Source organism: Podarcis bocagei, assembly GCF_964188305.1.
Source record: "Podarcis bocagei genome assembly, chromosome: 8".
NCBI lineage: Eukaryota > Metazoa > Chordata > Lepidosauria > Squamata > Lacertidae > Podarcis > Podarcis bocagei.
In genome coordinates, this window is record NC_138133.1 from 85,307,512 (window position 1) to 85,321,654 (window position 14,143).

At 43.8% G+C, this 14,143-nt stretch overlaps 1 protein-coding gene across 1 annotated transcript in view; it reads right to left on the minus strand.

Annotated features, from left to right (window-relative positions):
* COL22A1 (collagen type XXII alpha 1 chain) overlaps positions 1–14,143 on the minus strand; it is a 194,095-nt gene that overhangs the window by 15,446 nt on the left and 164,506 nt on the right. Inside the window, exons 44-55 of the mRNA XM_081204329.1 lie at positions 14,011–14,055; positions 12,980–13,027; positions 12,381–12,494; positions 11,364–11,417; positions 9,115–9,168; positions 7,595–7,648; positions 5,940–5,993; positions 5,050–5,103; positions 2,332–2,385; positions 1,878–1,931; positions 417–461; positions 34–87 (exon numbers count right to left, since the gene is read on the minus strand). Of these exons, the coding sequence (XP_081060455.1) occupies positions 34–87; positions 417–461; positions 1,878–1,931; positions 2,332–2,385; positions 5,050–5,103; positions 5,940–5,993; positions 7,595–7,648; positions 9,115–9,168; positions 11,364–11,417; positions 12,381–12,494; positions 12,980–13,027; positions 14,011–14,055 (684 nt within the window). The remainder of the gene's footprint in view (positions 1–33; positions 88–416; positions 462–1,877; positions 1,932–2,331; positions 2,386–5,049; positions 5,104–5,939; positions 5,994–7,594; positions 7,649–9,114; positions 9,169–11,363; positions 11,418–12,380; positions 12,495–12,979; positions 13,028–14,010; positions 14,056–14,143) is intronic.

Sequence of the window (14,143 nt, forward strand, 5' to 3'; positions counted from 1 at the left end):
GAGCTCTTATTGAAGCCTTGGTGGCACACTTACATCTTTTCCAGGTTGCCCTTCGCGGCCAGGGGGCCCCGATGGACCGGGTTCTCCCTACAACAGACAAGGGTGGGAGGGAGAAAATTAGAGTTTAGAACAATATGGAAGTTCCATAAAGATTCCTAATGACTCAAATATGTGAATTGAACTTCCACAGATGGCTGTCCCAAAACTGGACTCAATTTATGAGCAGGTATTGATAGGGTCATTGACAGGACTTGACTCCAGTCCTGGTAACAATGAAGCTTCAGCCATCTATGTTAACTATGAAGCCATTACCCCTGAAGTACTCAACACTGGTGATAGAAGAGATCTTCTTGTGGGCGACTCTGCCCATCCCAACCACTGTTTGAGTCAAACTGAAGGTCCAGTGCATTGCTCACCCTTGAGCCAGGTGGTCCTGCGTCTCCTCTCGGTCCCTTAAAACCCTGAAAGGTGAAATGGAGAGATACATAAAAGGTTATTCCTTATATGCGTTTTAAAGGGCCTTCTAAGTTACAGCTTTCTTCCACCATGGAGCTCAAGGCAATGGGGTAGGAGAGCTGGAAATAATATTTCACATCTGGCAACCAATATGCCTCTTTCTTTTCAGACAGAGTCTTTAAAAGCCTTGGCCACAAATTTTCATGGCCAATAATAATAATAATAATAATAATAATAATAATAATAATTTATTTATACCCCGCCCATCTGGCTGGGTTTCTCCAGCCACTCTGGGCGGCTTCCAACAGAATATTAAAATACAATAGCCTATTAAACATTAAAAGCTTCCCTAAAAGTTTGGTAGTTGTTTTTCTCTTTGACATCTGGTGGGAGGGTGTTCCACAGGGCAGGTGCCACTACTGAGAAGGCCCTCTGCCTGGTTCTCTATAACTTGGCTTCTCGCAGCGAGGGAACCACCAGAAGGCCCTCGGCACTGGACCTCAGTGTTTGGGCAGAACGATGGGGTGGAGATGCTCCTTCAGGTATACTGAACCAACATTGTTTCATTCCAGAAGGCTGTTTGACTTCCAAAATGTTCAGGAACCAAGGCATGGATTCTGATTGGCTGCAGGAAGCTCCTACAGCCAATTGAAAGCCATGGAAGTCACGGTGGACGTTCGGGTTCCAAAGAACATTTGCAAACCACAACATTCACTTCTAGGTTTGTGGCATTTGGGAGCCAAAACATTCAACTCACAAGGCGTGCGACTTCAGAGATACGGTTGTATATGCCTCCAGAGTTAATGCTCAATATGGTACATTACTTCTGGGAAATGAGCCACCATAGCCACTAGTGAGAGGGTGAGCTCCCGTTGCTCAGTCCCTGCTCCTGCCAACCTAGCAGTTTGAAAGCATGTCAAAGTGCAAGTAGATAAATAGGTACTGCTCTGGCGGGAAGGTAAACGGCATTTCTGTGTGCTGCTCTGGTTTCGCCAGAAGCGGCTTAGTCATGCTGGCCACATGACCCGGAAGCTGTACGCTGGCTCCCTTGGGCAATAAACCAAGATGAGCGCCGCAACCCCAGAGTCGGCCACGACTGGACCTAATGGTCAGGGGTCCCTTTACCTTTACCTTTTACCCGTGTACTATCTGAAACACGCTGATCTTAATAAATTACTTTTGAGGCATGATGAGGATGTGCACAGACCCCTCCTCTATAAGAAAATACCTTTGTTTTCTCCATAAATAGAATTTAGCCTTCAATGAGCATTTGCATCATTCTTGCTGAGGGAAAACCAAGCTTCTCAGCTAGTATATTTCATGCTAGCTAATGGAGAAATATGCACCTGCCCCCTCCTCCAAAGATTCCTGGTGGAAAAGGACATATTTAATGGACCATGGTTGCCTTCAGCTGGACTTACCGGCAATCCTCTTGCTCCCTCTGGTCCTGGTAGCCCTGGCTCCCCTTGTTTGCCCTATAAGAAACAAAGCAGACTTATAGCCTGGCAAGAGAGAATGATCTCTAACATGTGGGTGCCTCAGGATCAAGCTCGATGTGATAAAATTCACAAATCTATGTGAATGGTCATTTAAAAGTAAATGCTATTTAAAGTTAGACCCTGGGTGGGGGGAGCAGAGGATCTTCAATATCCACCCCCCACCCATATATTTCCTAAAATGCAGTTTGACTTCATTTTATATAAGAATCTTTCTTCACTCAGAAGTAAGCAACACATTCTATGACATCACAGCATCTCAGCCAATAGTGGCCTCATGGCTCCCAGGTCCTAACCCAACACTCTGACCACTACACCACACTTGTTGTCTTGGAAAGATAATAACAAATTGGAAAATATGTAAAGTTCATCTCCTTACTGGTTCTCCAGGAGCTCCTGGCTTTCCATCTTTGCCATCCTTTCCAGAAATACCCTAAGAGTGAAGCAACAGTAAGTAGTCAAGATTAGAGATACAAAAAAAGCCAATGCAATTCTGGGCTGCATCAATAGGAGTATAGCATCTAGATCAAGGGAAGTAATAGTGCCACTGTATTCTGCTCTGGTCAGACCTCACCTGGAGTACTGTGTCCAGTTCTGGGCACCACAGTTCAAGAAGGACACTGACAAACTGGAACGTGTCCAGAGGAGGGCAACCAAAATGGTCAAAGGCCTGGAAACGATGCCTTATGAGGAACGGCTAAGGGAGCTGGGCATGTTTAGCCTGGAGAAGAGGAGGTTAAGGGGTGATATGATAGCCATGTTCAAATATATAAAAGGATGTCACATAGAGGAGGGAGAAAGGTTGTTTTCTGCTGCTCCAGAGAAGCGGACACAGAGCAATGGATCCAAACTACAAGAAAGAAGATTCCACCTAAACATTAGGAAGAACTTCCTGACAGTAAGAGCTGTTTGACAGTGGAATTTGCTGCCAAGGAGTGTGGTGGAGTCTCCTTTTTTGGAGGTCTTTAAGCAGAGGCTTGACAACCATATGTCAGGAGTGCTCTGATGGTGTTTCCTGCTTGGCAGGGGGTTAGACTCGATGGCCCTTGTGGTCTATTCCAACTCTATGATTCTATGATTCTATGAATGTATACAATGTTTGTTTCTTTAGGAGCAAATATTGTAGATTCATTATTGTGGATAAGCGTCCCAAATACTGCAAGTCAGTTTCCTAACACATTGATAAATGAAATTTATAGATCATCTCAACAAGTATCAGGGCACTGTAAAGCAACATATGCAAACAGTAGAAAAATAAGGTGCACCCTTAAAAATAGCACAGTGCCTCAGCACGAGGTACAATATGCAAGCTTGTCAGGTGGCTGAGCTGGAAACTCCACGGAACGATACCCAGGAAAACAACAGACAGCCAATGTCTCATTAGCTGCAATGTGAAACAACAAGCAAAGTCACATTGCAGAACGTCTCGAGCAAGGGGTCGCAAATAGGTCAACGGGGACCTAAGCAAACCAGAGAACCTTTCATGGGCACAACACACAGACACAAACACTCTGCAAACCTAGCTTATAGGCTGCAATAGAATGCTTCATTCAAGCCTAATTTCAGCAGGGTGGGAGGGAAAGCTACTGCCGTGGCGCCAGTGAAGAATTCTGTGCACACCTGGAGGTGCCGGAATTAAGACTGCCAGAAGAAATATCAACAACCTCAGATTTGCAGATGACACAACCTTGATGGCAGAATGTAAGGAGGAATTAAAGAACCTTTTAGTGAGGGTGAAAGAGGAGAATGCAAAATATGGTCTGAAGCTCAACATAAAAAAACAGCCTAAGATTATGGCCACTGGTCCCATCACCTCCTGGCGAATAGAAGGGGATTAAATGAAGGCAGCGAGAGATTTTACTTTCTTGGGCTCCATCATCACTGCAGATGGTGACAGCAGTGACAAAATAAAAAAAAATCCTGCTTTTTGGGAGAAAAGCAATGACAAACCTAGACAGCATCTTAAAAAGCAGAGACATCACCTTGCCGACAAAGGTCCGTATAGTTAAAGCTATGATTTTCCCAGTAGTGATGTATGGAAGTGAGAGCTGGACCATAAAGAAGGCTGATCGCCGAAGAATTGATGCTTTTGAATTATGGTGCTGGAGGAGACTCTTGAGAGTTCCATAGACTGCAAGAAGATCAAACCTATCCATTCTTAAGGAAATCAGCCCTGAGTGCTCACTGGAAGGACAGATCCTGAAGCTGAGGCTCCAATACTTTGGCCACCTCATGAGAAGCGAAGACTCCCTGGAAAAGACCCTGATGTTGGGAAAGATGGAGGGCACAAGGAGAAGGGGACGACAGAGGACAAGATGGTTGGACAGTGTTCTTGAAGCTACCAGCATGAGTTTGACCAAACTGCGGGAGGCAGTGGAAGACAGGAGTGCCTGGCGTGCTCTGGTCCATGGGGTCACGAAGAGTCAGACATGACTAAACAACTAAACAACAACAACAACAACAATTCTTCCTGCAAAGCATGGGTTCTACCACTAACAGCCAGCTGTACCTTGTTTCCAAAATGGGTTTTTCTCTGTCTTGTGGCTTATTCCCTGCCTCCCCTCTTGTGATGTTTTCTCTCCTATATTCCCTTTCTCTCTTGTTACAAATTGTGCCACAAAGTTCAAGCTGGGATTAATTTCATTGATTTTTTTTTTATGCATGCCAATTCAGATCAGGAGATCTCTCGAGAAGTCGAGCATAGAATGCACTCACAGCATCTTAGTATTTCCGCATATGGGGAATGGGTGGGCAATGTGTAAAAAAACATTGATGATGATGATGATGATGTTGTATTATTTATATGCTGCCCCAGCCACTCTGGGTCGCTCCCAACAAAAATATTAAAAACACAACACAACATTGCACATTAAAAACTTCCCTTCAGACGTCTTTTTAAAATCACACAGCAGTTTATCTGTTTGACATCTGTTGGGAGGGTGCTCCATAGGGTGGGGCCTGACCTTCTTGATGTACCAATGGTCAGGCACATACAAAAGTATGCCACACAATCTTTTTACTGTTGAAATATGCCAGGGGTTCAAGAACACTGCAGTCCCCTGCAGTGTCAATGTTTACAAATGCAGGGATAACTCACCAGAAGTCCAGGCAATCCTGGTGGTCCTTGAGGTCCTGATGGGCCTTCTTTACCCTGCCAAAGAGACACAGATGTGGAGATGTTCACATAAGCTTTCCAGGCAGAGACATCCCCAGAAGAACAATCCATTAGCAAGGCCTTCTGAATTTATGCTCAGTATTGATTAGGCCTTTGGGATGGGGGGGGGGAGAGAGTTGGTGTAGAAGGGAGCAGAACTTACCTGACCTCCTGGCAATAAAAACACTGCAGTTTACTGGGAGGGAGACTGGAAGGGGTAAGGAGGAGGGGAGGTCAGCACTGCACAGATAAACCAGGAAGAGTGCCAATTTGGCTCTTGACCTCTCTGCCACTTTGCCCTTCCCATTCTCCCTCTGGGTAAGCAGCAATGACTCTGCTGCCAGGAGGTCAGGTAAGTGCCCATAGGTGATGCCAGAGCGGGAAGTGGGTCAAGCACATATACACACCCCAATATAGTACTCATCTCCCATTTGCGGGACTCCTGTCATTAACATACATTGTTATTTTTCTTTTAGAGATCTTAACATGTGGGACACCACTTTGCCACCTAGAAATATACTTTGCCCTCTCTGTGTGTCCAACCACCATTTTTTTTTTCTTCTGGCATTGCGACTGTACTCCTCCTGTTCCACCACACTAACGACACATTTTGAATTTAACCATCTTTCTAAATTAATGGAGAATTTGGCTGAGAGTTTATAATCCACTAGTCTTCATCTGAGTATCTCAGTGGCTTTCAAACCTTACAGATACACGGAATGCTTTCCACATCTACTTATTTATCCAAGAATCCACTATGGGACCACTTAGGCAAATGATGCCTTCCTTTGGGGGGGGGCAGGGGTATAATGACAGATTGAATAGTGACTTACTATTTCTCCAGGGTTTCCCAGTGGTCCTGCAGGTCCTGGGGGGCCCTCAGACCCCTAAATAAAATGAAAAAATGACATTTCTGGCCATTAAAAATGGCAGCTTGCTTCTGAATCAGAAATAGTCTCCTCAAACAACATGGAGGCAACTCTTACAAGCCTTTGGACTTTCTTTAAATGAAGACAACCAGCCCAAAATGGTGGGCCATAAACTTTGCTATGCATTTGAGATCAGCATTCCATAATGCCCCCCAAAATCCAACATACTGTGGGATGTAATCCATTGAAGCAGTCAAATACAACATTCCTTGTTTCCCTAGAGTGGACACAGGCAGGGCCAGCCAGTATAACTTCCTGTCCCACTGGTCTGAAGCATCCTCCCCCTGCATGTGACCAGGCAGATGACTGTGACCCTCGCTGCCTCTATAAAAGAGCCAAATCACACAGCCATCTTCCTCTTGAGGCCATGCTTCTCTCCTGTGGCCATTTTGTTCTCTTGATGCTGCTCTCTTAATGCATTTTGCTGTCTGCTGGCTCTCAGCCAGCAGCACATGAGCTCAATCCCCATATGGGATAAACTCACACTTTGTTATGTAACTACTAGCTAAAGCCTGCCTTCAGGGATCATACTGTGAACTGAATGTGAGTAAACGTCTTGTAACTTTTAAGGAAAGACCCTTGTGTCTTTTTTCTTTTAAAAGGGGACACCAGGAATAAGCCATCTGGGCAAGCCGGGTTGGATTACTTAACTAAAGAGATTCAAACGAATCTGCAAACTAGCTTCCTGCTGTATTGAGGGGGATGTGCTCTGCTACATGACTCACTAGCGTGAGTGAAGGAAGGATAATATTTACCGTATTTTTTGCTCTATAAGACTCACTTTTCCCCTCCTAAACAGTAAGGGGAAATGTATGTGCGCCTTATGGAGTGAATGCAGGCTGCGCAGCTATCCCAGAAGCCAGAACAGCAAGAGGGATCACTGCTTTCGCTGTGCAGTGATCCCTCTTGCTGTTCTGGCTGGTGGGATTCAGAATATTTTTTTTCTTGTTTTCCTCCTCCAAAAACTAGGTGCGTCTTATGGTCTGGTGCGTCTTATAGAAAGAAATTACTGTAGTTGATATATCATCTCCTACTATCCTTGACATTCCCACACATACAAGAGAGGGCCAGTGAATTGCTGCTTCTGAGTCTATAACCAGATGGATGGGTGCAGTGCAAAAGAAAAAGGGATGGATAGATGATAGATAGATAGATAGTAGATAGATGATAGATAGATGATAGATGATAGATGATAGATGATAGATGGATAGATAGATGATAGATAGATAGATAGATAGATAGATAGATAGATAGATAGATAGATAGATAGTTGATAGATAGTTGATAGTTGATAGATAGATAGATAGATAGATAGATAGATAGATAGATAGATAGATGATAGATAGATGATAGATAGATGATAGATAGATAGATAGATAGATAGATAGATAGATAGATGATAGATAAGATAAGATAGATTAGATAGATTAGATAGATTAGATAGATAGATAGATTAGATAGATGATGATAGATGATAGATAGATAGATAGATAGATATAGTAGATAGATGATAGATAGATAGATAGATAGATAGATGATAGATAGATATAGCATCTTACAGGTGGACCTGGATTTCCAGGGGGGCCCATGAAGCCAGGTATCCCAGGATGTCCCTGCAGAAGACAACAACAGCATTTCACATTCACTTAGCATCTTCATTTGCAAACCACGTCCCCAAAGAACCTCTGGAATCTCATCAAAAGCTTGCTACCAACCAAGCGACCAGGAGAACGAGACGCCCAAAACATAAGCTAACTTGGCATCACAATTCCATGCATAGGTATCCAGAGCGTGAACTTGCATGTTTTAACAAACTGCTTTTAATACACATAAGCTTCTGGGAACGGAGAAGTTGTCAGGAAACATTACAGGGTTGGCTGGGTGCAAGAGGCTAACAACTTGTCGTCCGTGCAGCAAGAAACTGCGAACCCCAACCACCCCCATCCACAGCTGTGCCAGGTCTTTGCTTCGGGAACGGAATCAATTTAACATAATTCAGCATGCCATTTCCTCAGTTCACTGAAAACAAATGGATGCAATGCCCCCCCCCTTTGAATAAGCGAACATTCACCTTGTATGTTGAATGTGTGGTTCAGTGGTTAAGCACATGTAATACAGTAGTGAATATCAGTGTGGTTGGTGATTTTTAAAAAATAAGACAGCCGGTGGAGGGGAAGTTTGAGCAGGAAGGTGGAAGGGGTACTTAACCTTCCCCTTGAGGGTTACACAAACAGGAAACACAAACAGGAAGCATCCAATGGACCCCGTTAGTAAAGGAAGTGTTAAGGAATAATCATATACAGAACCTGCTGTGCCTTGAAAGGAAAATTCATTCCCCTTTAATTCTAAATTAATTAATTGAATTATAAATTTCCCTCCCCAAGTTTTACTAATTGTACAAATCTGATATTTCACTGTGCAGTGGATGCTTGGGTTGCGAATGTGATCCGTGCGGGAGGAATGTTCGCAACCTGTACCATTCGCAACCCGCGTGTGTGCACACACACGGATCACAATTTGGCACTTCTACGCATGCGCAAAGTGCAATTTAGCACTTCTGTACATGCACAAGCGTCGAAACCCGGAAGCAACTCGTTCCGGTACTTCTGGGTTCGGCACGGTGCACAACCCAAAATTGCGCAACCCAAAGCATCTGTAACCCAAGGTATGACTGTAGTTCAGTTGGCAGAATATGAGGTTCTTAATCTTAGGGTTGTGGGTTCAGGCTCCATGTTAGGCAAAAGATTCCTGTATTACAGCATGTTGGGACCAGTGAGCCCTTGAGGTCCCTTCCAACTATGCAATTCCATGATTCCACACTAATAGTAATAATTTTGTTATTTATACCCTTCCCATCTGACAAGGTTGCAAATTCCATGATTCTATGTATGGGCCTGTTCTCTCTTGGGCAACCCATGCCTTATGTACTTTGCAGTTTAGGGTAACCACTGACAGTCTTCCCTCAAGTCAGACTGGTCCGTGTGTGATATATTGATCAGTGGTGTTCTGATGTGGTGATCTATACATGTTGCTTATTGTACTGTTCCAAGAAGCATCTTTCTGCCTTGTTTTATTTTACCTGTTCACCCTTCAGTCCAGCCTCTCCAGGCGTCCCACGGTCTCCTTTGGCACCCTAACAAAAGACAGAAGCATTCAAATCACAAACCTCAATTACATTTTAAGCGTGGTGCACTGGTTTCCCCTCAAAGAAACATGGAGGCATACGCATTTCAGTGTTTCAGTTGTCAGTGAAAAGTTTTCTCAAATAGCAGGAGCTTAACCTCCTCTTGCTGTTTGCTGGGTGAAATACCTGAAACCTTGATCAGGGCCAGGACCAGGTCTGATGTAATCCTGAGCAGGTGGCCCCATGGTGGCTGCCTTGTTCACTGATGAACCCTACTGGGATTATCTGGTGAAGACTGCAGGCAGCTAGGTCTAGCAACCATTTTGATTTTTTTTACAATAAAAAATGCAGCATCGCTCCAAGGCATTGTGGGAAATTTAAACGGTGGCTTGATTCAGCCACCTAGCAATTCTTTGGGGTACTAGTCCAGCGGAGGGTAGCTGATGGGTCTCAGAACCTCAGTGAGTTGGAGACTTTGCCCCGTACGCAAAGACAAGTCCCCATTAGATTGAGCAGACAAGACCAATAGTGGGTCCAACAGTCAAGAAGGTGGTTACTGCAGAGGGAAATGAGTGGCAGATGGGGCTCATCAACATGGGAAGGTAGCCCATCTAGGAGAAGGAAAGCTCTGGTCCTAAATCTCTGTTGCTTTGTGGCCATACTCATTCATGAGAAAGACCTTGGGAGTAAACCCTGAGGAAAAAACCCATCTCCAGTGTGTTGCAGGACATCTTCGGGAGAAGAAAAAGCTAAGGAGTAAATGAGTGGCGCTGTGGTCTAAACCACTGAGCCTAGGGCTTGCTGATCAGAAGGTTGGCGGTTCGAAACCCCGCGCCGGGGTGAGCTTCCGTTGCTCGGTCCCAGTTCCTGCCCACCTAGCAGTTTGAAAGCACATCAAAGTGCAAGTAGATAAATAGGTACCGCTCCGGCGGGATGGTAAATGGCATTTCCGTGCGCTGTTCTGGTTTCGCCAGAAGCGGCCTAGTCATGCTGGCCACATGATCCAGAAGCTGTCTGCAGACAAATACCGGCTCCCTTGGCCTATAGAGCGAGATGAGCGCCGCAACCCCAGAGTCGTCCACGACGGGACTTAATGGTCATGGATACCTTTACCTTTAAATCCTACACAAATCTGGAGTGGAGTCCCTAAGGCTTCTTGTATGCCTCCTTCCAGCAACACCTGTAGTCAAGCTGGTATCAAATGTATTGCTCTGCTTTCCTTTGGACCACACATTAGTGAGGACAAGAGGTGGGGGTCTTCATATCTGGGCAGCCAAGGGCCTCCATATACACTGTCCAGGCTTGCACCCCAGAGAGGTCACTTTGGTGCTAACACAGCAAAAGCAACATGGGAGGCAGCAGTTACAAGTTCCCAGTCTCTGCAACAGCAGCAGGCACTGTGATTCTCCAATGGTTTGACCTCACAGACTCCATTGTCTCTTGAGATGGACAAGTATCAACAACATAGGTGGGGAAGCCGGTGTGAGCAGAATTAGCCCCAAATGCATTGGGGACATCTTACCCCATTTTGAAGTAAGTGAAGTAAGTCAAGTAAGACATATTTACATGTTTCTAGATGTGCAATAGCTTCTAGGGTCTTTTTAGATGCTTGCCACTGGTTTAAATCTGGTTTAATGCTATTTTTTAATTGTATTGTTTTATCACGTATATGTTTGCTGCCCTTGAGATGAAGGGCAGAATATGATTATAATAAATATTGACAACTAAATAACCCCCCCCCACACACTCTTAGGACCAGTAAGTCAACAGTTGGCATAAGATCAAAACATTTTCACTCAGTCCCAGCCAAGGAGTTATAGAAATGGCCGGAAGGGGAAAATCAGCCACAATCTCATTTTTATTTGCCTCGTTGGCATTTCCTTGAGTTTCTCCAAGCAAAGGTCAATGGTCTCAAAATTTCAGGACTTGACTTTTTATGACACGTGGTCCATATTCTCAGAAATGGACTAAAAGCCATTTCAAAAGTCAGTCAGATATTTTAATAAACGGGAGGACATTATGTTAGGTTAGAAATTCAGCAATTCTGGTAGGCTGGTTTGTTTTCTCTATCTCTCTCTATATTTTTCATTGTACCCCTTACCCCAAAGAAACCTTCTTCCCCAAGAATGGCAGATATTTCATCCTGCTATCCTGTTTCTTCCCAACAAAACCCCTGACATCACAAAAGAGAAGACAGAACTGACCTTGGGACCTTCTACACCTGGTGGTCCGGGGTGACCTCTGGGTCCTGCCTCCCCCTGAAAAACAAAGAAAGATCAGATGGACTTCCTCTCTTTGGAAGGTAGCAGAAGACCCCACATATTCTTTTTTATTTTAAAATTTTATTAGTATTTTCCACACAACAACAACTCGAAAAATATCGAAAAATAACAATACACAAAACCCAACATACAAAAACAAAAACAAATCTGTATCTTACACGTTAATAATATAAACACTAAAAAGAAAAACAAACATTGACTTCCACCAATCCCACAACACCTCCTTTACCTCTCATTGTGTCTTCCTGTTTCCCTGTTTCCCTTATCATCTCTATCCTAGCATCTAGATATAAAACCCTCTTTCGTATCTTTTCACTTCACAAAGTTATTCCAGACTCAGCCAGATTTCTGTCCTCAAACTTTGACTTTTAAGGTATTCATTTAGACACTCCCATTGCTTTTTCACTTCACTTTTGGCTTTTTGTCTTATTATATCTGTCAATTTGGCTAATTCTAAATATTCTGAAAGCTTACATAACCATTCTCCCCTAGTGGAAGATCCCACATATTCAGTGGATGGGGAATCATATATATATGATCCAGAGTTCCAAGTTTTCCTTTTCAGTGGCACAGTTTCAGCAGCTGCTTTTTCCCTATACCATGTCTATGTTGGGATGTTGGTGTGAAAGTTAGCATGAATTGTGTGGTTGCAATTCACTCATTACGTTTTTGTTTTTTTTTTAAAGATAGCCATCAGCCCCACTCCCCAATTGGGATCAGGGGAGTTTATCCTGGGTTGACTAACCTTTGGCCCTCCAGATGTAACTGGACCTCAACCCTCATCACCATGACCATTGGCCATTCTGGCTGGGGCAGATGGGAGTCCAACAGCAACTGGGAGACCACAGCTTAGCTACTCCTGGTCTAATCTTTTTCCCACACTGTTGATCAGTGCATTGACATGTAACAGTGTTTAGCTACCCATCTTCTCTTTCATACCGTTTTCCCAACTGGGCCTTCATGGCCAAGTGGACCTGGAAGGCCTCGATCACCCTTGAATCCTGGCATTCCTGGAAGTCCAGGTGGTCCGGGAGGGCAGTCACTGCAAACATCCTTAAATAAGGGGGAGGAAAAAGGAGAATTAACACTTCAGTGTTGTGGCAAACGGCCTCTTTCTGACTGGTATCTAACAGTACTGGAAACTACCTTATTATACAGAGAAAGAACATTGGTCCATGTTGCTCAGTACATTGACTGGCATCAGCTCTCCAGAATTCCATGCTGGAGTTGTGCTCTGATGTGCACAAGCGTGCAGATCAGAGCAACTGAAGAAGACAGAAGCTGAGATGTTTTGCCACATAAATAAAACCACTGCTTTCGTAATCACGTATATTTTTTTAAAAAAATTGCTCCAAGTTGACCAATCAATTTAATGATGGCGGTGACGGCAATGATGACTAGGGGGAAATGAAAATCCAAAATGAAGATGTTTGTGTATCCACTTTTAAGAATCACAATTTTTTTGAATGGTTTGATGAGATTTTCTTCGAACACAAGATCCTGGAGCATCCCAGGAAAAAAAACAAAAAACACCCTACCTTAACTAAGAGACTGATGTCACCAGGAGAGAGGAGAGGAGAGGCACCCTGAGGGGAGAGAAAAAGAACGCCTGTCATTTCATGCTATCCTTGAAGAGCGATTTCAGAGAAGCCAAAATCAAAGCATCCCTTGGCTCCTCAAAGAGATTAGCCTCACAGGGCCAAGAGTTCAATTGATTATACGCATCATTTGAGAGACAACATTGCTGAATCACCTCTCACACAGGGAAAGTCGTTTCAATAGCACTGATGCAACCTAAGAAAGATCTGTATAGAAGACTAAGTCCAAGTGTCTGCTCAGTGCCTTTGATGTATTTCTTTGATCAATTAGTATATTAACTACCGCCGAGACCACATAACACTGGTCTTGAAAGATCTACATTGGCTCCCAGTACGTTTCCGAGCACAATTCAAAGTGTTGGTGCTGACCTTTAAAGCCCTAAACGGCCTCAGTCCAGTGTACCTGAAGGAGCATCTCCACCCCCATCGTTCTGCCCAGACACTGAGGTCCAGCACCGAGGGCCTTCTGGAAGTTCCCTCACTGCAAGAAGCCAAATTACAGGGAACCAGACAGAGGGCCTTCTCAGTAGTGGCACCCGTCCTGTGGAACACCCTCCCACCAGATGTCAAAGAGAACAACAACTACCAGTCTTTTAGAAGACATCTGAAGGCAGCCCTGTTTAGGGAAGCTTTTAATGTTTGATGCATTACTGTATTTCAATATTTTGTTGGAAGCCGCCCAGAGTGGCTGGGGAAGCCCAGCCAGATGGGTGGGGTATAAATTATTATTATTATTATTATTATTATTATTATTATTATTATTATTATTATTATCATCATTATCATTATTATCATTATTATCATCATTATTATCATTATTATCATTATCATTATCATTATCATTATCATTATTATTATTATTATCATTATCATCATCATCATCATCATGGAAGAAAAAGGATTCTGGGCCAGAAATAGGTATGAAAATGTGCCAATATTAAGAGGGAGGGCTAGAGAGGTTGGGGACATACCGGTTTTCCTGGAGGACCTCGTTCACCTGGATTTCCTGGTAGGCCCTACAGGTGAGGAACAAAAGGAGTGTGAGGTTCTTGCATTCTTATTCTGCAAAATACACACCATGATGCTAGCTGACTACTCTAGCCA